General features: G+C 48.9%; 1 protein-coding gene across 11 annotated transcripts in view; it reads right to left on the reverse strand.

The window, feature by feature from the left end:
- The window catches only part of magi2a (membrane associated guanylate kinase, WW and PDZ domain containing 2a), a 132,270-nt gene extending 119,141 nt beyond the window's left edge, over nt 1-13,129 (reverse strand). For all 11 annotated transcript variants that reach the window (XM_029247209.1, XM_029247208.1, XM_029247210.1 and 8 more), the window contains exon 1: nt 12,534-13,129. In XM_029247209.1, the coding sequence (XP_029103042.1) occupies nt 12,534-12,837 (304 nt within the window). In that variant the 5' untranslated portion in view covers nt 12,838-13,129. The remainder of the gene's footprint in view (nt 1-12,533) is intronic.
- Nucleotides 13,130-23,440: the final 10,311 nt, after the last annotated feature.

Genomic DNA, 23,440 nt, shown 5'->3' on the forward strand with positions numbered 1-23,440 from the left:
GCTTCCTCCAGGTGCTCTGGTTTCCTCCCGCAGTCCAAACACAGAATTCAGGTAAACTGGACACTCTAAATTGCCTGTGAAGTGTGTGTCTACCTTGCGATGGACTGGTGCCCAATTGAGGGTTTACCCCTCCTTGTCTTGCACCCAGTCACTACAGGATAGGCTCTGGACTGCTGGGACCCTGATAAGGACAAGCAGTTACTGAGAGTTAAGTGTGCATACTAGATCAACACAGACATCATAAAGCCTCCACAGTAAAAATGCTGTACAAATGTGGGCTTATATTAAAAAGAATATCTGGACGTGTGCAAACGGATACAATAAAAGTGTTGGGAAGTTTATTTTCACTGATTCAGCAGATGCTTTTCTCCAAAGGCGTCGAATGTCTCCGAAACCAACAGGTTACATCAACAGAAGGAGAGATCTGGACGCAGACAGGTGATTCTAGAGTACAGTCAATGTGTCACATACCACTGTATAGCAGTGTACATTACAGGAGTGACAACATGCAGGGTAGTTTGTTTCCTATTCGGATCCCACCAATCACTGACTAATATGAAAAAGACACAATGACTTATTGGACTTCACTTTTTTTAATGCAATCTGCTTACGGTCCTTAGGATGCAAGCAGTGCATGCTGGGATAAGCGTCCCCAAACCTGGCTCTCAACAGCAGCTTAATATGAGCTGCACCCCCAAAGATGACTTCCCCACAGAAGCGGCGATGACGGCGGCATCTCCACAAATGCTGAGAGAGGAGGTTTAGCAAAGCATGGCATTCCTGCCCATCGTTCCAATAGCTGCTCCTCCTTTTCCAGCGAAGAAGTGTGTCCACGGTAACGTACGCTGCGTCCGCAGTTCGCAGCGTTATTTTTCCACAGAAAATAACGTCAGGAGACGAGATATCCCGTCTCCTTAAGGGAAACCACTTTGACAGGAGAGCCGTGGTATGTAACATGGTAATACACCCACTGCAGCAGCACCGCTGAGCACGAGGCAGGTAAGCGAGTCACCCGACATGCTCGGAAACGCTGCCGCAACACAGGTTAGAAGTGACTGCGAGCGGAAGACGTGGGATGCTCTCCCGTCTGCAAAAGGAACAAGAGCTAACAGACGGAAACGCAAATTGAACCGCGTAGCTTCAGACCGCCTTCACCGCAACAACACGATCAAAGGCGCCGTCTGAAAGTACCGTCATTTCGCACTTTTAGAGCTTTTCATCAAGAACGGGGAGAAATGATGAAACCCCTTGTTAGGTAAACGCTGCAAGTCAACGACTTTTACTTTTTTAAGAGCAAAGTGTCACGAGTACGCTATGAGCTGAGGTATACACTCCATGGCGGTCCTGCACGACGGCGCATTCCAGAGCGGCGACCCTCTCTGCCATTGAAAACCAGACAGAAAGGGCCCGGCGTTTTGCAATTACGAGAGAACCGCAGGCCGCATTTCACAAAGCAAGAGAGAAAGGCGGATGGAGGGAGCAGAGGGAGAAAAAGAAACGGAATGTGAGGATGGAAAACAGCAAGAGCGGAAGGAAAGAGGCAACAGACAGGAAGCGATGACATAAGTAGCACAAAAAAATGTTGCATAGACAGCGGAGAAAGATGCAGATGGAAAGAGGGATGAACGGATGGGGGGCGGGGGGGCGGCTGCTGAGTGAGCACACTTAGCTTTCCGTTTCTGAAAGAAGCCCATTCAAGTCAGCGGTGGAGACACACTCCCTTGGCCTCTGTCTAATTAGTGCATACCTCCTGTTGTACCACGGTAAGCACACACAAGCAGAGCAGGGAGCGGAGTGGAGGAGAAGGGAGGGAGGGAGGAGAGAAAAAAAAAAAAAAAAATCTCCTCCTCCCACCTCACCAAAACATGACAGAAGGACCTCGGGCCCCTGACCCACCCCGTCTCGGCAGACCCCACTCCATGCCTCGCCTCTCAGCGGTTGTGTGGAAGGTCCTCCATTGTCCAGCACGGTGGACTCTGCTCCTGAGAGCAGCTACTCTTTGGCCTGCAAACAGGAACCGAGCACCACCGGTTACATACTATTATTTCCTATTTATGTCAGGCTCATGAAATCAGCATGTGCTCCAGTTGAAGAGTGATGCATCGGGAGGGAGAAAAAAAAATGTGCTGTTATGCAACAACCAGTGAGACATGTTTGAAAAGAGTGGTGGGTGGCATGCTGACTCTCCTCTGCTTTCAGAGCCACCGTCAGCCTTAAATGCACCTGTTGCAAATCTGATCTACCAGCACAGATGTACAACTTCAGTTCGTGAAATCTGGAAGAATATTAACTTCGCATATTCTCTCGCTCACAAAATATGGGTCTTTTCCAGACTCCAAGTCAGAGACAGAGCAGGAGAGAAGAGGACCTCAGCGGTTTTGCTCACAGAGTAGATGGGCTGTTGGTGATGCCTGGCAACTCACAAATGGGTCCTCATTACCAGCCTGCTACCAGAGACCGATGCCATGTAGCATGGCGTCATGAGCAGCCAACCCACGAGAAACGCTTCAGTGACTCCCGGGGCCTGGAGAGGCCACATCCATCTATTAGAAGCCAGGAGCACCACGTTCACACAAGCAACTTGACTGATAATACGGCCAAGAACATCAGCGAGCTATGCCGGCGGGCAACCCAAACGAGGCCAGCGACGTACGCCAAATGTGAGGTCAACCAGAGAAGGAAACCCCTCCGGGAACTATGGAGCGCCGCGTCTCCAAGGAAGCCCAGAGAACATCCTAACTTCCAGTAGGAGCTCACCCAATAAGCACCATCCTCACGGCACCTTCCATTCCTCCGTTGACCTTTCAGCAGCTCCTCTCGAGCGCACGCTCACACGCATACTCATATTGCGCCCACAGTCCTGTGTTTTTCAGGAGAAATGAATAATGTCTATGGGCAGGGAGGACTGGCATCCCCTCTGCCCTCCCGTTGAATTGATTTAAAGCCTGATGCTATGATACGTCGGCACAGAAAACAAGATGAAACATCAAAAAAGGGTATGGGGGGAAAAGCAGAGAACCGTGAAGACATTCCTCTGGGGCTGAATCATTCTGCTGTACTCCGAGCTACAGCCTCCCTCTGCGCACAGAAATGGAGAGAGAGAATGTGTGTGTGTGTGTGTGTGTGTGTGTGTGTGTGTGTGTGTGTGTGAGAGAGAGAGAGAGAGACAGAGAGAGCAAAACAGATGATGGAAAGCGAGAGAACGAAAAAGTGGAAAGAGGGGCAAGTGGGAGAGTCAGGTCTATCTATGTTCAATTATGCAGATAAGGACGGGCAGTTCAGACGGACTATTGACAGGTTCGAGCAGGCAGCCTCGCAACCCGCAGTAAACACACACCCTGATGCATGGTGATACGGATGCCTAACAAAAGGTAAACACAATAAAATCGCTACGGGTTTAGAGTAGCAAACGGTGGGACAGGCCTTGAGAAGCAAGTGTTCTGCTGTTGCGATATACAATACCGAACGTTTAATCGACGGTATCTCTTCCGGAATGTTCCGTTTTCATCAGAGAAAAACACCTTAAGTTCTGCTGAGAGAGACTACAAACATAAGCTCAGAGCTGGATTTTACCCTATCTCGCCGCCATCCTTCCACATTCACTGCCTGACTCAAATGAATTTTTATCTGCCATTTTCAACTTACCTTGCATTGCTAAATCACTTTACAGCACGTGGAACTGGCTCATATACGAGCAGACACTGCTACGAAAAGAGAACGCGCACAGCGCACCTGCCCAGACTAATTTAAAGAGCCGACAGTGCGGTCCATTGGAGTTCGGGACGCCCGTGTCCCTTATCCCACGCGGCCTCCCATCCCAGTAGGGTTCGTCGCTTTTCAGGGTCACGCAGGTGTACAGACTGGATTCGCTGACCAGACCCTTGAATTAGTGCCTTATCTGTCATGTTTTGGGGGAGGGAGGGGGGGTGTTTTCCTCTTTTTGAATTCATGGAGCATCATTCTATTTCAATGATGAAGATACTATAACGTTTTCACTGAGACATGTCTTGAGTTGTGGGGATGTGTATTTGGGTGAGCTTTTAACAACTTTATTCAATAAAGCTTAGGGGGGTGAATCTTATGTTTTGGGGCACACAGCCCTTATCATGGCACCCTTTGTTGATGTTCAACTTCCAGCTTGACAAGACACCAACACCGCTCCAGGGCAGGGAGACAGCGGACAGTCCGGCGGGACATCACCGTAGATTTTGATGCCTATTGCTCACCAAACATAACACTAATTGAGACTTGTTTACGCGTCGTTGTCCATGATGGTTGACCACGTGTACCGTTACCAAGATGCCACGGCTGTCCTATTCACAGCAGAGCTCGTGGGTCAAAAACCCTTGGCACTGTAACAGTGTGGTAAAAATGTTGGTAAGCTGGATCTACAAAACAGCTGCTCGTCTTGCAATGCGCAAGTGTTGAAATGCAATCTTCCTATAACCTGTGCATATCCTGGCATTGGGGGAAATAATATCCATATAAATTATATGAATCACAGTCTTTTAAATAAGCATGCAGAAATCACATTTGCCAGTCAAGTTCCTGGGAAAGGCTTACAGGTCAGATGGAGGCTGTACAGCTTCTACAGCCCCATCAGCCACACAGCAGAGACAAACCCAAGATATTGACACCCACCGATCACTCCCACCTATTGACATTCCCATCTTACTTCAATTAGAAGGATTCCCTGCTAACTGAGGAGTGTTAGTAAAGTGCCATCAATTTCCCTTTTACCATCATTATCTTCCTTATTTAACCAAAATCTTTCTCCAAAGCTACTCGCAACGATTCAGTGCCTAAAATTCACTCATAGAACTTTGGGCCTTTCAAATGAAGGCTACATGTTCATCTTAATGTAGGATGGTTCTTGATGACGCATCTTGCACTAGCAGTTTCCAGCTTTTCCTGCACATGAGCTCTCTTTTTCTGATGGATCGGTGATGCAAGCTCAAAGGATGCCCAGGACCACCAGCAAATATGGTAGCTGATCACAGGTGACCAGCAAATGTACATCATTAGGTTTGCACCTCACGGCTCTAGTTGCTTTGTTGCGCCGCAGGCTGTTAAATCACTTCCAAAGTGTCCATCTAGGATATTACCATTGTGATTTGTGAATGTTCAGATACCGCTGTTTGGTGCATGTATCACCTATTTCTATCGTTACTCGGGAGTTTGAACGCAGCTTGTGTTGCACTCTTCCTTTCCATATTAATTCCTTTCACTGCAGTAAATGGTGTGACACCACAATATCCACAAACTGTGGAACAAATTTGTGATACCAGCCCACAAGGCCCAAGACGCAGTTCTTTGACATTTGCAGTTGTACAACATTAGGCGGCACAACAATTCTTGGACAGCTTGCATCATTTCTGGGATGTGCGTGATTGCCGCCTCGCACCATGTGTCCCAAGAACCAAGACAACCGACTGAAATTAAATGCAAAACAAACCAACACAGACTGTAAGATAAATGTGATAAAGGTAGAGTCTAGCCCGCTCACTCCCCTAATGCAGTGTGCGCAAGATCACTTGCTTCCCCTCCCAACTGCTCTTGTAATAGCTCCCAAAAAAAAAAAGTACATTTTCTTTCTAGTACCAAGGTTATCTGGGTTAAGTAATCCTATCTCAAAGGCTAGGCTATGCTTTCCACATCTCCATTTGCTGTAGGACTTGTGCCTCCCATTGCGTCGCTAGCAGCAAAAAAAAGAGTGAAAAGCCAAGAGTTTTATAAGATGAACACTCTTTTCATGGCAGGAACATTGTCTGACGATCAACGCCATTTCCTCCCCCCCCCCAGTTATCACACAATTGTGACCAGTATGACTTACAGCGCGGCTTACTGTCTGTCTGCGAGCGTAAACCAGAAGCTGGTTTGTGTCGCTGCCAGGAGGAGGAACTATCAGAGACACTCAGGACAAGTTCACAGGAAGGCTCTTTGCTCGACTCCGGGGATAATACAGACTTTCACTGTGAAGAAAGTAGTCGCAACCTTTTCAGAGGTGTCCGATAAACTTTAATTTTGCCTACTGTATGTGGTCTTGCTTTTATTTTAGTGGACCTGATTTCCAAGGTTTCAATTTAATTCTCATTTTCACCCTCTCCTGACTTCTTCTCATTTTCTCTTGCTCACACTCTCTCTTGGTAAAGTGTCAGGTCCTGTTTTCTTTACTTGTTCACCGTGACACATTAATTCGCCTCCAAGAAGGACCTGCTTTCTTACTCGCGCCATCCTGCACCTCAAGCCTCTGAGCCTTCAAGCTGATCCAGTTTGTGGAATTAAGCGCTCCTGCACAAGGTTCGTCGGTCTTTGTGCTACATTGCCATGGGCTCTTCTACTTTTTAATTCTAATTCTAATCTTAATTGTTTGACTGAAGTCACAACCTGTTGTCTGCCAGGTGTGAATTAGCTGCTAATTCATTGGAATTTGGGAAAACCAGCAGGGCTGCTGTCCTCACCCAGCAGACCAAACAGCTCTGGGCATGCATACAAGTGTGAAGAATCTCTGTCCAAATACAAGTTTCCCTTGAACACTGCTGACATTAACGCTAAAAAAGCGTTGACATTTGATGGAGAGTTGACCTGTGGGCCTTCCTCCTAACCCTGCAGCTGAAAATGAGAGTCCTCAGCCTGTCGGAGTTTCGATGCAGCGTACGTTCCAGCACAATGAGCAGCCGCCGAGAGCCGGTCCTCATTACCTCAACGTTGAGACAGCACCGGAAGACTGACATCCCACATTAATGTGGCCTGTTTACAAAAGGCAAAACCTTGTTTCTTCTCACATGTATTACTGCTGTGGCTGGTACCAGGACCTTGCCATCCTCTTGTGAGCACACATTCACTACTACTCACAAGTGCAACTCAAAAAGTCACATCTTCATGTTGAGGTTTGCTTCCGCAGAGGAAAACACACTGAGTTCTTAAAACACCTTCCAATGTCCACCGAAGCTCTAAAAAAACAATTCAAACAAATTCCTCCCCCAACAAAAGACAAAGTACACAGTCCATTTCTTGGAGTTGAAAAGAGTTTTCCTGTTCGTGACCACAGCTACAAGTACAATTAAGGCACAGGGAACCTATCCCCCAAGAAGAAAGAGGACAAAGCATTCAAACTATGAGCAAAAGGGGCACATTACTTTGAGTGCTGTGCCATTACACACTCGGGACATTCCACACACACACACACACACACACACACACACAACTAAAGTATGCAGCAGGGAGTTTGAGGATATTTAGTCTTTTGTGCATTTCCAGCAGGCATAAGAGAAGATCCATTTGTCATTAGAGGTGGAACAGTAATCATCACGGGGCAAGAGGGTGAGGTTTAAGTGTCCATCTCCAGAGCTTAGCTGGTATGAAGACATGATATAACCGAGAGGCACTAACACTGCAGCAAAGATAATAGTGCTTTCTACCCATGCTGGTCTGCCGGCAACAGGTTTCTCTGCACAAAGTGGCGTTTGGTTTCGTGCCGGTTCTACCCTCAGATCCTTTCTGGTCCCGGCTCCTTTGCAGCAACATCGTTGTCTTCTACCTCTAAAGGCGCGGTTTTGCTGCGGTCAACCGACCACTGGTTCAAGGGTCATTACAGCTCTGGTGATGTTTCTTCCTCATGTGGGTATACTCTGGGTGAGCAAATCACTCATCTTAAAAGATACAACTCACATTAATGCCGATTAAGAGAATGCGAAAGCACCCTAATTGCAAGGTTTTAGCCGATAGGTTTGTCAATTTTTATTATCATCATCTGATATCAGATGAATAATACGCTTAAAAGATCTAGGCCCAATCAACAGTTAATAGGAAAGGAAAAGGAATGCAACAAAAGTCTTACTCCAGCAGTTCAGAGAAATTAAGCAAGAACAACAGAAACTACACACGTCAGCAGAAAATAAGTCGGCAGCAATTTCATTACTCTCATTTTTACACACATGTAATGTTTGCTTTTCTGTTTGGGCATGTTTAACTGAAGCAAACGTGACAAGAGAAGTCACCAGAGTCTGACAGCTTGGTGTGAAGGGAGGGAAGGGGGCGGTACTGATGGGTTTTCTTTTCATTATGTGACGCGCTCATCACTACAGCTGGTTTGTTGTACAAAAATTATCGTTCCCACACTGACCTGACACTAACGGGCTGTCTGCACCCCCACACGTACGGTATCACATGGATCAGCACAAGACGGTGTGCCAGAAAAGCCAAGAAGAATATGGGTCGGGGGGGGGGAGCTGTGATGCTCTTTTACGCTTCCTGTCACCCTTGCCTTTTTATTTATTTCATTCCTCACCCTTAAAACACGGGTCGGTGTTAAACAGTAGAGACCAGAGCAAAGTCATCGTCTTCAGCTTCCAGAACGCTTTATCACCATTTGAAGACGAACTGCTGTGCATCACCGCAATGTTTGAAGCAGGCAGAGATGGTGGAAAACAGGTGAAATATGCTGGACTGGTGCGTTGCAGGGTTTTCATGATTTCTGAATAAGGATAAGAAAGCAAAGTGCAGCAGTTTACCTTATCCATATTGCTCAGAAGGACTGCGTGCCATATGAAACCAACACAGGGAGTCTCCACGTTTGCAGCGCTAACAATAGTGTTAAATGGGAAATAACTGGAAAAAATAAGAACACAGGAGGCAACATGTCAGATCTAAAACCTGTATCAATCAAGCGAACGGTGGAATTCGCTGCCTCGTTTATACCCACACAGAATGCAAGCTGACATTCTCGGGGCGACACAACCCGGCTGAATCACCAGAACACAGACGCAGGAGGATGGCAAATTCCCAGGCGGACAGAGCAAAGTGCTGTGAAAATAGTTCCCTGTCATTAACTCTGACTGGTGGTCTGGGACGAGACAGTCACAGCTGGCTTTAAAAGTAGTGGGCTGTAGCCTTTCTGCACCCCAAAGTGTGTTAACTGTGGCTGCATTTCTGATGGAGGGCGCGCGCGCGCGCACACACACACACTCCGTAAGAGCACAAGATGGTGAGACGGTAGTGTCGCAACAACAGAAGCCTGTCCAGTATCTCACCCAAGCTCACATACCACCACCCTCAAGTCAGCGTCAGGATGATGGAGTGCTGGGGAACAACGATCCCCGAGTGCACACGTTCCGAGGAGTAACCGGGCCGTCTCGTACCTCGGGCAGAGGCAACCGATTTGCTGATCCGACAGAGAGGAAGAGACATTCAATCTTCCTCCGACAAATCAGCCAGAGGGTCCCTTGGGCATCACATGCAAACATGCTTACGTGAACATTCAGCCTCCTCCGTGTGCACAAAACAACACGCAAACACACAATCGTCTCCAAGAGCAGACACTGCACTCATGTTACCCCGCAAGACAAGAAAACAACCCTCCCCACACCTTCAAAAAGAAAGTCATGCAGCAGTACAGGAGACGGCTGACCTGTGATGAACAGCATTTAGTCTTTTAAATGCTCTTCCTCTGTAAAAAATACTTGGGAAAATATCTGCAACAAATATAACGTTTAATGTGCACTAAGTAGGTGTTTAGGTTGATTTTATGCGTATTTTTTTTCTTCCATCCTCCTACAACCCACGCAAAGTCATTTTAGTCCCCCATGGAGACCGTTTCCAGCAGAACAGGATGCGGTACACTCCAAATCCCACCACCTGTGTGTCCAACATCCTGGAGGAGGCCTGGAATTGACATCCCAATTCCGACCACCTGGGTGTCCAACACAAAGGTGGGCTGTCCAGGTTTCAAGGGTCCAGGTCACAACGATGCCAAGAAGGCATGCTTTCCACAGCTATTTTACACTCGGCAGACAACAGGTAGCAACTTCAGTCAAACAATTAAGATTAGAAGTAGAATTTAAAAGTAGCAGAGCCCGCGATGGTTCCCATCAGATGACGCACCATCGCGTGGCAGCTCAATTTTCCTGAGATTTTGGATTCCTAGATAGTGTTTAGCGCACTGTGATCACAGTCTAAGATCTGTTTGCCCCACAGAACAGGAGCATATGCTGCACGCCGAACTAATGAATGCACTAACACACAGATACAGGACACCGCACTTGTCGCCAGCCTGTCCATCATGAGCGTATCTGGGCCCTGGTTTATTTATCCCCGTCCAGTAATATATCGTCCACACCAATCGGGTATTCATACAACGGGAGGGGAGGGGGCACAGTTTGGTGACCTCATTCACACTCTCATCAGGAAAGGAAAATCAGAGCAGTTCTGACGAGCCTAAAACACGTTTTAATTGGCTAATGAAAAGACATGCGTGTGTGTGACACAGGAATTGAGGGGGGACATTACCATCCACCGGCTGTAGTGATTTTATCTTTCAAAGATTCACGCTGGCCTGTGTGAACAAAGAAGCAGCAAAAAAAACAAAAAAAAAAAAAAATAAAAATTACCCTGCAAGCACAGAAAATAATCCAGAAGCAGGGGGCTAATTTCAGATATAACACATCCAGCCCCTCTGATAAAGAGCCCAGCGCTGAAGGCTTCAAGGTTAAACTCCCAGCGGTTGCACGCTGATGGAAGGCGGTATGCGTAGGGCGCTTGGTCTTTAACACAGCGCTGGTCAGGAGGCTGTTTGGATGCACTGTCTGGTCTGACCGTAGTGCACAACGGGGGTGAATTCAACCGCCAGAACAGAGAACACTAACAATACACCAAGGTGGCCATGGGATGTCATGGGTTCCAGAGTCAAACTGTGAGTAATGATCTCATGTCCTGGGGGGGGGGGGGGGGGGGGGTCATACCTGCGTATCAATCTGTCCTGGGCTGCATGAAAGCGAGAGGTTGACCATTCCAAGGAGCTGAGCTTTGACGTAGCCTCCAAACTCCCTGACCCAAACAAGCGTTGCCATTAACAACGATTAACACCATTGTGCGAAGGAAGGAGAAAAAAAAAAAAAGTTAAGCCTTACTTAAACGGGGAAGAACATCCTTTTGCCTATGGCGATCCAACTGAAGAGAAATGTATTCTTTGAATTCTAAATATAAATCCAGCAGAATGCGGTGAAACAGAGCCTTTGTATGAAGACGCCATGAGAGAGCTTAAGGAAACACACAATGTCTGAGCTAAGCCAACATCTGAAGCAAAACGGGGCCCAGGTAGCTCAACTTTCCTATATGTGACCGAAATTAAGTTTATATTTCATTAATATAAGCAAATCCGGGCTAGAAATGAAATTCAGGTTCCAAGCTGCAAAGGACAGGAAGCCTTCTGCGAATTGCGCGTCTTAGGGGTTTCCTAACCAAACACCTTTCAAAAGTCCATACCGGCTGCAGCAGTGTGTTCTCGTCGTCGGCGAGATCACACAAACCGCCGCGTTAAGTCTCGCAGCGCAAACCACAAAGGTAAGTAATTCTGCTGGAAACGTGTTGCTTTTTCCTAGAAAAAAAGAAAAATCACATATACATACTGTGTGCATGCATATATAAGGATTAGTAATAACAGTGGGTTGGCTTCCTAAGAATCAGGAAAAAAACAGACTCAAAAGAATTTTACAGCAGAAAAAGAATTCTAATAAGCACAGCAAAGAATAAGCTTGCTCTGTTTGTAGGTGCAGGGTCATGCCTCCCATCAACCTTACAGCCACGCTCCGGATGACGCAAGTGGGTCACTTTCTTGTCCACCTGCTGTTGGGCTGACCGCTCCCGACCTGTCCGAACGTTGAAATTACACGGCGGGTAACAAATATAATCACAAATGTTAGGAATTATAATAATTTCTGGAATAATTTCATGACCATGGGTATATTTGCGCGGTGTAACTCGGGGAACGTTCCCAAGTCCGGCGGTACTTCCCGTGCGAGACCGCCGTGGCCCCCGTCGAACCGATGCTCGGTGCGCGTGCGTCATTCGTCAGCCGCCTGCAGGCCTTGCCTGCGCTCACACAACTTTGAACAGATCTTGTAACGAAGCGTGACTTGACTGAAAACACCACACCCATTACCCTGGTACGGTCTGCACGACGCTCGCGCCGTGCACTCTGCAGCCCATCTCGCAAGAAGAGGAAGAAGGTGAGATCGCACACACTGCAAATGTGCGTATTGCACGAAGACCGTGGGGCGTACAGGCAGGCAACAGACAAAATAACAGTCGAGCCTTGGAAGGGCCGGGGGTCCGACTTCTTACGAGGCTCAACACACACACACACACACACACACACACACACACAGTGTCTCTGTGTGCCAAGGAACACACTACACATGAAGACACACCCACACACACACACCCACCCAGCCTTCATGGCATCCATCCCGCTCCTTCCTTGCCACCAGCGTACAACTTCTGGAGATGTTGCCAGCTCTGTACCACAGTAACTGCTGTCACACACGTGTACACTCTTGTGTGCGTGGACAGAAACACTTGATACAGCACCTCGGTAAAGTTTTACACCCGCGGGCTCCGGGGCAGCAGCGCGAGTCACAGCCCACACGTGGGATGGAAGGGAGGGGGGAAGGAGTGTGCCCGCAGCAGCAGCACGCGCTCGGCAACACGCTCGCGACCCACGGCGGGCGGGCGGACGCGCGCGCTGCGCTCCTCACCTTGTTTAACGCACTTGAGGCGCAGCGGCTCCTTGCAGTGACGCACCACGGCCAGCACGTCCCGCGTGGTGAGTCCGGCCACGGGCGTGTCGTTCACCTCGAGCAGCAGCTCGTCCTGGGACAGCTTGCCGCTGTGACACTGCGCCCTGCCCGGCGGCGGCTTCAGCTCGCCCACGAACGGGAACTGCCCGTTCTCGGCGCCCCCCTTGAGCTCGAAGCCGAGGTCGCGCTCCGCGCTCCTGCCGAGCACGACCTCGTGCACCCTGCCCGTCCAGTGGCTCCTCTTCTTCAGACTCTTGGACATGGTGGGTTGGGTTGTGGAGTGGAGTGGAGTGAAGTGAAGTGAAGTGGACTGGACTGAAGTGAAGTGGAGCAGTGCCGTCGCTGGGGCCACGCGCGGGGTCCGAGACTCCTGCGGTGAGTTGGCGCTCCTGACGCGGCTCCAGCGCTCCCGTCTTCCCCTCCCTCCCCCCGTCCCGCGCGGCGAGAACGCTCCTCAGGCTCGCCTCGCGTCCGGATCCATGTCAGAGATGCGGAGCTCCCAGGCAGCGCTGCGCGGCTCCTTACTCCTAGCGAGCGCGAGCTGCTCCGCGCACACAGGCGCTCCGAACTGACCCGGATGTGATGCGAGGACGACGACGACGAGGACGAGGAGGAGGAGGAGAAGAGCCGCCTCGCCTCCCAGTCTCTCCGCACAAGTGGAGAGAGAGCGGAGCGCTGCCGTTTCCTCAGCAGCGCAAAGAGAGAAACGCGGGCGGCTGTCGGTCATCTCGGCAACCGCCCCGAAGCCCCGCGGACGTCACTTTCACTAACGCCTCCTCTCCCCCCCCCCAGTCAGCGCGCGCTGGGCAGACCAGACGCGCCGAGCGTTCTCGTGCAGCCAGGAGTTGAGGAATGTGTGCAAATGCGGGTGGGCGGCCGGGCGCGCGCCACATGGTTTCGTCTGGCAAACTCGGCAACTTTTCCTGCGCAAACCTAACCTGTTATCGTTAGAAAAGTCGCGGCGGCACAGTGCTAATAAAAAGTGTTTCCGCGCTGATGAATGTCCTCCGCGAGCCCGTCCATTTATCACGGGGTGAACGTGAGCCCTAGGCTTCGGGGGGGGCAGGAATGGCCCGTTTTGTTCTTATTACTTTTTAATGGACGCTCACGCCGCAGCTTCCAGCGACTCATTCAAAATTAAGCAGGTGCCAAGCGGGATGTTTGAGGCCGTTTGCCTGAGGTGACATGGCGCCGCAGGCCACCCATACACCCCTGTGGAGTAACGGCTACCTGAATACCCCACTGTGGACGGTCACACTGACTAAAAATGTATTAGTGAAGTTCCTAATTCTCCTGGAACAAGGATGCGCGGGGAGTCGGTTTAAGATTCCTGCCGAGCAAATCCCGACACGTTTTATGGAACGGCATCCTTTAGTGGTGAATTATGCAACGGGGCACTTCAGGTTTACGCAGCGAAGAAGCCCATCAACGGCGCAGCTAAATATGCGTATGAACATTACATCTTCACTTTGTCTTCTGTGAATGCCTGTTTCTTCACCCTAAACGCGCAACTTCTTATGTAATCCGCTTAAATGTTTCATTGTTTGCTAGTTTTTAACTTCGGCCTCAGCTGAGAAGCGCCTTTCCGCACTTGAGAGCAGTTCCACGGGGCAAATCCAACAGGTACCGGCTGATATTGATTAGTTGCATAGAGATCATTGAAGCATCTCTTCATATAGCTTGGCGACTAATATACCGACGTTTAGCTCTTACGTGTGTTCCCAGACGGCAGCGCGCAGCCCCGGCATTTCCCGGCTCGGGGACCGTCGGTTCCCGTCCGCTTCGGCCCGTGTCGAATTTGCATCTTCTCCCAGTATTCCTGCAGGCTCGCTATGGGCGCTCCTGTTTCCTCCCTCAGTCCAAAGACACGTGTTTCAGGTGGGTTGGTGAATTTCAATTCGCAAGCAGCAAGATAGCTGGGAGCATAGTGGTTAGTGCTGCTGCCTTTGGATTCAAAGGTTGTAGGTTCAAATCTCACTGCTGGTTGTAGTACCCTTGACCAAGGTACTTATCCTAAGTTGCTCCAGTAAAAGTTAACCAGCTGTATAAATGGGTAAATAACTGTAGGTATATTAACAGTGTAAGCTGATTTAGACAAGTGTCAAATAAATAATGTAAATTGCCTGATTACCCTGCCATGGACTGGTGAGGGTGTTTCCTGCCTTCTGGAATAGTCTCTGGGCCACTGCAAATTATGACTATTATACAGAGAGAGTGTGTTCCACTGATGCATGGATGAGTGACCCAGTGTAAGTAGTGTATCTAGCAGTACAAGTCACTGTGGTGAATAAGGTGTGTGGGCTGATAACACTACATAAGAGTTCAGTGGAAGTTGCTTTGGAGAAAAGCATCTGCTAAATAAATAAATGTAAATTAATGAAAAGAGAAGGAAAAAATGCTCCCAGGTCCCTGAGCAGAGAAGGACAGTTCAAAAGGACTCCTCTTTCTGCTTTCAAAGGATTCAAAGCCTGTTACACAGGTATCTAAACCTGAGGTGTGCACCCATCTTCCTCACTTATTGTGACAATCAGATCAGTATCAAGCCCAGTAATCAGAGATTACCTCTAATGACAAAATACAGATTACATTGGATATGTCTATGCAGATTAGAAAGTAAATATGACAGAGAAATGGATAGTGTTTAATCCCTTGCATTAGGTTGGATTTGAGGATTACCTACTGTAGTGGTGACTAGGACCAGGCACAGGACTGGGGCCAAATACCATCTCAAATTTGTATGTTGCACAGACCAAGATAGGAACAAGTCCTGCTGTCTTCCATTACATGAGGAAATTTATGACCTTGAAGTCTGAGTTGAATTAGGACCATTCTCCCTGGCATGGTCTTGGTGGCTTTCCCGCTAACTCAGTCTCCCAAAAACCCAATCTAATATTTAGATTGAAGGAAATAAACAAAGCCTGCCTTCTAACTCTGAAGATGGAAGTGGTTTAAAGAGTGCTGGATCATTGGTTAAACTGCAAACCCCCAGGTAAAAAGCGGTAAGTATAGTCATTAAGAATTATAATAATGTTCATGCCTGTAAGGTATAAATGTTCATGATCAGGCTTAGATCAGTCCTTTACAGAGCCACTCCTGCAATGTAACGTAAATGTTTATATGTACTGTAGCTCAAAAAAAACACTACTAGGAAGGTGATTAGGAATCGTCGATATTCCGGTAAAGTTTTATGCAGCTACTTGTGTGATGAACGTCGGTGCATATGGTGAAGGAAACTAACTAACTGTACTTAAGAGTCACACATCTGCAGCTATGTTTCTTTCTCTTAATGTAATGCACAAATTGTATTTTCTGTGAGATGGATGTTGCTTTGGAGAAAAGCGTCTGCTAAATGGATAAATGTAAACGTAATTACTGTTGAGTGACTTTAATACAGTTGTTGTAAAAGTCACAGAAATTGTCCCAGTTCAAATTTCAGAATTATATACACCCAAAAGTAGGCACAGTATTCAAAAACAATAACCAAGTAAAAGCACATTGCCAAATAGTTATGGGTAAGAGCAAAAAAGGTCTCTTTTAAAAAAAAAAAAAAATTGCTGCCAATGAAACTAGACTTTGTCAAAAATATTCAAATAAATTGTTTTGCAATTGGTACAGAAGCAGTTTGAGGCAAGAACCTTGAACAAAGGTACTACAGTAAGAGTAACAGTCAAAGTCAAGTCCTTTGATTGCAATGGAACATCTCTACATAACCCACTGTCTTTAGGCTGGATAACACACATGTAACCAGACTACTAGTTATTAAGGGATGTAGTGATGCACCATTAGGATGAAAAGACCTGAATGAGAAGAAGAAAAAAAAAAAAAACTATAAAGCATTACTGTAAAATTTAAGAACATGTTCACGGAATTCAGAAGTTACATTCAATATTAATTTACAATAAACCAAACTGAATTGATTTAAATTTATTTCTGTCAAGTGCTCTTCTCACCAGGGTAAGTGTAATGCTGCTGAACAACATTCCAGGCAGTGGAACAGCAGAGAAGGGAATGGTACAATACAGATATCCACTTACTATGGTGACAGATGTAGAGAGCTATTTGGATCAGCCCGCTGACAACAGTGGGCAGGAAAGCAAAGAACTCCAAAGAGGAGGAGAAAAATAAAACTCCAGGGCTCCAAATACCAGTGGCTGCCCACCCCTCCTGGACTTTCTATTGTGGCGACAGGGGACCAGTGTGCCTTTGTCCAGTATGAAGAGCAGAACGTCTATCGGGCAGAACTATGGTCTAAGGATGTTGAAGCCGTTGTCCAGGCTCATTGTTGCCGATTCGTTTTGTTAGTAATAGGCAGTAACAGTAGCAGCTGATAGTGTAGTGGTTATAGCTGCTGCCTTCGAACCAAAAGGCTGCTGGTTTGAATCCCACATAAAGCTGTAGTAGCCTTGAGCAAGGTACTTACCCCAAAAAATTGCTCCACAAGAATTACACTGCTGAATAAATGGGTAGATAGTTTAACATAGCTTAACATTGTAAGATGCTTTGAAGAAAAAGCATCAGCTAAATTAATAAATGCTGCAATATATATTGCTCCTGACCACAGAACCCAGTGGTTGTTGTTGACTATCATCATGTCCAGGCATTGGGTCACTTGTCCACTGCAAGAGTTGCCAAGGGACTGATGTTCCGAGACACCTCAGGGAAAGAGAGAAAGGGAAGAGAGGACAACAATTAGGATCAGTTACTGAAATACAAGATTGAAGAAATGGGTTTCAAGTCTAGTTTTAAAGGTAGCAACAGATGGACTGTGCCTCAGTGTAGTAGCAGAGCGTTACGCAATTTCAGGGCCCGGTGCCTAAACGCTCTGGCACCGTTTTCACATTGATCTCTGGAGCCATGAGAAAATCGGTCCTGTGAGTGTAGGGCACATCTTGGCTCATAGTGAGGAAATTGACAATATAAGATGGTGCCAGACCTTTGAACACCTTATAGGTAAAATGCAGGTTGCTGGAGCTGCATCTTCATGGGACGAGTAACCAATGATGAGATCAAAGGACTGGGGTAATTTGGCAGTATTTTTCGGAGCTGGTGTCAATCCTGGCTGCAGAATTCTGGATCAATTGGAGGGGCAATCTGTCGGTCATCTGGGTAGCCAGATAACAAGAAGCTGCAGCGGTCAAACCTGCTGGAAGCAGCTTCTCGGTGTCCGATTCAGAGATAGCGCTTTAATTTGAAGATATTCCTCAGTTGCAGGAAGCAGGTCTTTATACGAGTTGATGCGAGGTTTGTAAGACAGCTCTGGGTCAAAGAGCAAATGACAAATAAGTTCACAGAACTAGTCCTCGATGTTTTGTCATAGAGGGGGTGCAGCGGGTTTGACCGGGTCCTGCTATCCGCTGGGTCTGGGGTTTGAGTCCTGCTTAGGGTGCCTTGTGGTGGACTGGCGTCCCATCCTGGGTGCGTCCCCTCCCCCTCCAGCCTTGCGTCGTGTTGCCGGTTTGCCGTGACCCCGCTTGGGATGAGTTGTTTCAGACAGTGAGTGAGTGTGTGTGATTAAATGCAATAAATTCAAACGTAACAGGAAAAGGGTGACAAATGTAAACTGTGCATAAGCAGTAAAAACACATTTTTTCCTTAATTTTTTTTTAACCACCCACCACTGCATACATCCAAATGAACCCTGAAACGTTCGAAACAGAAATAGCGGAGTGGGGTTACAAGTGGAAGTTTTTCCAGTAGTTGGTTCATCAAAGTGATTGAAGGCAAAAAGGCATTTCCATAGATGTTTCCTGTGACACCCAATCAAGCACTTCCTGAGTTCGCCATGTCCCTTAAGTGCCTCCTAAGAAGCAATGAAAACAAAGACGGCGCAGGGTCTCCTCCCAAACCGTCGGGGGCTGCTCTTTCCCGCATTCCGCCAGCGGGAGGAACCACGAATGCGGCCAAGCCGGACGAGGGCTGTTTTCACAAGGGCAGGAATGCCATGAGCGTGGCACAAATCGCACGGAGGTCGCGCGGGACGTCGTCGGTGGTCGCGGGTGGAGCAGGAGGCCCGTGGAACAACATTCTGGGCCCATCGTGTGAGGAGAAATCTAGAATTGGCGCCTCCTCCCTAAGGTCCGTGCAGGTGGACGGGCGGCTTTCAGCCTCGTAGCAACAACCCGTCTTTTCGTCATATTCCGGGAGGATGCCCAGGCATTTTTTCATTTACCTGAAATCGAGTTTGTGGATGTCATTCGCTCACTTGGAACATTTATTTTTTTGAACAGGGAATAAATAATTGTTACTCTGACTGGGAGGCGGTTGCGCCATTCTGAGTACCGTGTCAAACTTGAGTTTGAAATACAGTTTTTCAATCATTTTCTGCCCGTAGCAAGGCTGAAAAGGCAAAAAGTGCCTTTTACTGCCATCAAACCTCTACAGCTGATACATAACGCTGCCGCACAAGTGGTGTTTGACTTGCCAGAACATTCCCATGTATCTCCTCTACTCGTTTCTCTGCACTGGCTTCCTATAGCTGCCCGAATCTAATTCAAGACCCTGGTTATGGCCTACAAATGCATCAATAGGACGGACACACACACACAGAAACCACTGTGAACTTGAATCTAACCTGGCAACACGGTGTAAGGCTGGAGGGGGGGGGGGGACACCCAGGACGGGATGCCAGTCCGTCAGAGGGCACCCCAAGCAGGACTCGAGCCCAGACCCACCAAAGGGCAGGACCTGGCCAAACCCACTGTGCCACTCCGCCCCCCCCGCCCAGAACTGCTCCCAGCTATTTACAAGACTTGATCAACCGCTACACCCCAACCAGACCTCTTTGCTCATCTACTTCTGCTCGCTTGGTGGTCCCGAGCACGAAAAGTAAAGCGCGGAGGTTCTCAGTTCTGGCTCCATTGTGGAGGAATGACCCCCCCCCCCCCCCCCGAACTGCTGAATCTCTGTGTACATTCAAGAAGGGTCAGAAAACTCACCTTTTCCAGACTCACTTCGCCCAAGATCTCTCCAGCTCATGTGTGGTGTAAATGTTCATGCACCGTAACTTCATGAGCACCCCCAGATAAACCTTTATACAGCCGCTACTCCTGTATTGCATGTAAATGCTTGTGTACTTTAAAAAAAGAAAAAAATTTGTAGGAAGGTAATCAGGATTCATCTATCCTGCGTTTTATGCACCTACTTGAGCGATGAGCATCGGTGCATCACGTGGAAAGTAACAAACTAGGTTTACTAAGAATCACACATCTGCAACTATGTCTCTTTCTGCTAAGGTAACGCACACGTATTTTTTACAAGATGTACATCGCTTTGGAGAAAAGCATCTGCTAAACGAATGTAAATAAATGTAAATGTGAAAAGCTTTTAAACTCGTGCAAATAGATTTCCCAACTGACAGCAGTCACACTGATGATATATGGAGCAGCACGTTTCTCTTTCCCCAGCGTACCTCCTGCTGAAAGGTCTCTCTGCCTCTGCACTGCCTTCGTAGTGACGCACTGATTTGGTGTAGCCAAGCAGCAGGTGTGCGACAGACCGTTTTTGGTCGCTCACAAGGGTCGATCACAATTGCACTTTAATTCCCACAATGCCCTTCGCCAGATGGTGGCGAGGCCACCTTCGGGAGCACGGCGCTCCGCGCAGTAGCGCATGGCGCCGCGGGTGACGAGCGGGTCGCGCCGCTACCGTCACACAGAGAGAGGAAACGCAAATCTCCTCGACGACGATGGCGGCGCTTGCACGGTTTCGGTGACATCCTCATTAAAGCTCATAATGTCTGCTCTGTGTCGTAGCTTGAAAAGATGACAATTCCCGTTAATGTGTTTGCAGCTGGACTTGGCGACGTGCTGGAAAAAAGGGGAGAAGAAAACGCACAATCGGCGAACAGGGCGTGTTTGGTCCCAGCTCAAACGAGTTGCCGTAGTAAACTGGCTGTGTACGCGCTGCATTCAGAGTGTTTATTCTGCGCCATCTGCTCCACCTAGCTGTCTGGTAGAGGTTTCCAAATTCTCTAGTTCGCTCCAAGGGTTTCCCAGTCCAAAAACGAAAAAAAGAAAAAAAAAAAGAACACGGCGGAGCAGGAACTTGCCAAAAGTGCAGTTCTTGTCGGAGCAGCAACATCTGCAGTAAGAATGGAGATGTTTGCGTATTGGGGCAAAGTGTGGCAAGACTGCATACTTCCACTGAAAGCATGACAATACATACACACACACACACACACACACACACACACACAGGCTGAGGATCTGTTGGGAACGTTTGGCGGAGGCCCCTGTCAGAGAGGTCTTCAACTCCCACCTCCGACAGAGTTTCAGCCAGGTCCCGAGGGAGGTGGGGGACATTGAGTCTGAATGGACTATGTTCCGCTCCTCCATTGTCGGTGCGGCTGTTCGGAGCTGCGGCCATAAGGTCTCCGGTGCCTGTCGCGGCGGCAATCCCCGAACACGGTGGTGGACACCGGAAGTAAGGGATGCCGTCAAGCTGAAGAAGGAGTTCTATCGGGCCTGGCTGGCTCATGGGACTCCTGAAGCAGCTGACAGGTACCGACGGGCCAAACGGAGCGCGGCTCTGGCAGTCGCCGCGGCAAAAACTCGGGCTTGGGAGGAGTTCGGTGAGGCCATGGAGGAAGACTTTCGGTCGGCCTCAAAGAGATTCTGGCAAACCGTCCGGCGACTCAGAGGGGGGAAGCGGTGTTCCACGAACACTGTTTACAGTGGAAGTGGTGCGCTGCTGACCTCAGCTGAGGATGTTCTCGGGCGGTGGAAGGAGTACTTTGAGGATCTCCTCAATCCCTCCGACACGCCTTCCGTAGAGGAAGCTGAGGCTGGGGACTCGGAGGGGGACTCGTCCATTACCCTGGCTGAAGTTGCTGAGGTAGTCAAAAAACTCCTCGGTGGCAAGGCTCCGGGGGTGGATGAGATCCGCCCCGAGTTTCTCAAGTCTCTGGATGTTGTGGGGCTGTCTTGGCTGACACGCCTCTGCAGCATCGCGTGGAGTTCGGGAACGGTGCCTCTGGACTGGCAGACCGGGGTGGTGGTCCCTCTTTTTAAGAAGGGGGACCGGAGATTGTGTTCCAACTACAGGGGGATCACACTCCTTAGCCTCCCTGGGAAAGTCTATGCCAGGGTACTGGAAAGGAGAATCCGACCGATAGTCGAACCTCGGATTCAGGAGGAGCAATGCGGTTTTCGCCCTGGCCGTGGAACACTGGACCAGCTCTATACCCTCACTAGGGTGTTGGAGGGTTCGTGGGAGTTTGCCCAACCAATCCATATGTGTTTTGTGGACCTGGAGAAGGCATTCGACCGTGTCCCTCGTGGCATCCTGTGGGGGGTGCTTCGGGATTATGGGGTTCGGGGCTCGTTGCTACGGGCTGTTCGTTCCCTGTATGACCGGAGCAGGAGCTTGGTTCGCATTGCCGGCAGTAAGTCAGACCTGTTCCCGGTGCATGTTGGACTCCGCCAGGGCTGCCCTTTGTCACCGATTCTGTTCATTATTTTTATGGACAGAATTTCTAGGCGCAGCCAGGGAACGGAGGGTGTCTGTTTTGGTGGCCGCGAGATCTCGTCTCTGCTTTTTGCGGACGATGTGGTCCTGTTGGCTTCATCAAGTCAAGACTTGCAGCGTGCACTGGGGAGGTTTGCAGCCGAGTGCGAAGCGGCGGGGATGAGAATCAGCACCTCCAAATCCGAGGCCATGGTTCTCAGTCGGAAAAAGGTGGATTGCTCCCTCCGGGTTAGGGGGGAGTTGCTCCCTCAAGTGGAGGAGTTTAAGTATCTTGGGGTCTTGTTCACGAGTGAGGGAAAAATGGAGCGGCAGGTCGACAGACGGATCGGTGCGGCGTCTGCAGTAATGCGGTCATTGTACCGGTCTGTTGTGGTGAAGAGGGAGCTGAGTCGTAAGGCGAAGCTCTCAATTTACCGGTCGATCTACGTTCCTACCCTCACCTATGGTCATGAACTCTGGATCATGACCGAAAGAATGAGATCGCGGATACAAGCGGCAGAAATGAGTTTCCTCCGCAGAGTGGCTGGGCGCACCCTTAGGGATAGGGTGAGGAGCTCAGTCACCCGGGAGGAGCTCGGAGTAGAGCCGCTGCTCCTCCGCATCGAGAGGAGCCAGTTGAGGTGGCTCGGGCATCTGTTCCGGATGCCTCCTGGACGCCTCCCTGGGGAGGTGCTCCGGGCTTGTCCCACTGGGAGGAGGCCTCGGGGCAGACCCAGGACACGTTGGAGAGACTATGTCTCCCGGCTGGCCTGGGAACGCCTTGGGGTTCCCCCAGAGGAACTGGAGGAGGTGTGCGGGGAGAGGGAGGTCTGGAGTACTCTGCTCGGACTGCTGCCCCCGCGACCCGGCCCCGGATAAAAGCGGAGGAAGATGGATGGATGTTAAATTATCTTATTACGAAAACTGGAACGAATCCAGCGCGTGTGCTTACCTCCAGTTACTATAACGCAAGCTGACAAAACAGTTCACGGCCGTCACCCTCTTGCTTTCTCACAAGAGGCCCGCAATCGGTATTTACTGAAGTTTTGCGACAAAATTATGAGCGGAAGCACGAAGAAAAAAGCCCATAATGTATACGATTCTGTCAAATGTAAAATTATATATAAACTAGTTCATTCATCGATAAAACGCATAAAATAAATCCTCTGTGGTCACGTGGCACTGAGTCAGGAGAAAGTCTCGCATTGACGGGAGTTACTTCTACCGCGTCTCCTTCTGGATCACAAAGACACTTAGTGTGGTCGCTCCAAAGTTGCTTGAGCTCCTTGTCTTTTTTTTTTTTCCCACGTCCTGACGGCGTCCTCTTCCGATGGCCGTTTTCGTCGCCTTTCGAGTGTTTCTCGTAGCTGCCGGACAAATACCCCAGACAGCAAACCGGACGTATGGATTTCCGTTCCCCG

This window comes from Scleropages formosus, chromosome 21 (genome assembly GCF_900964775.1).
Source record: "Scleropages formosus chromosome 21, fSclFor1.1, whole genome shotgun sequence".
Lineage (NCBI taxonomy): Eukaryota > Metazoa > Chordata > Actinopteri > Osteoglossiformes > Osteoglossidae > Scleropages > Scleropages formosus.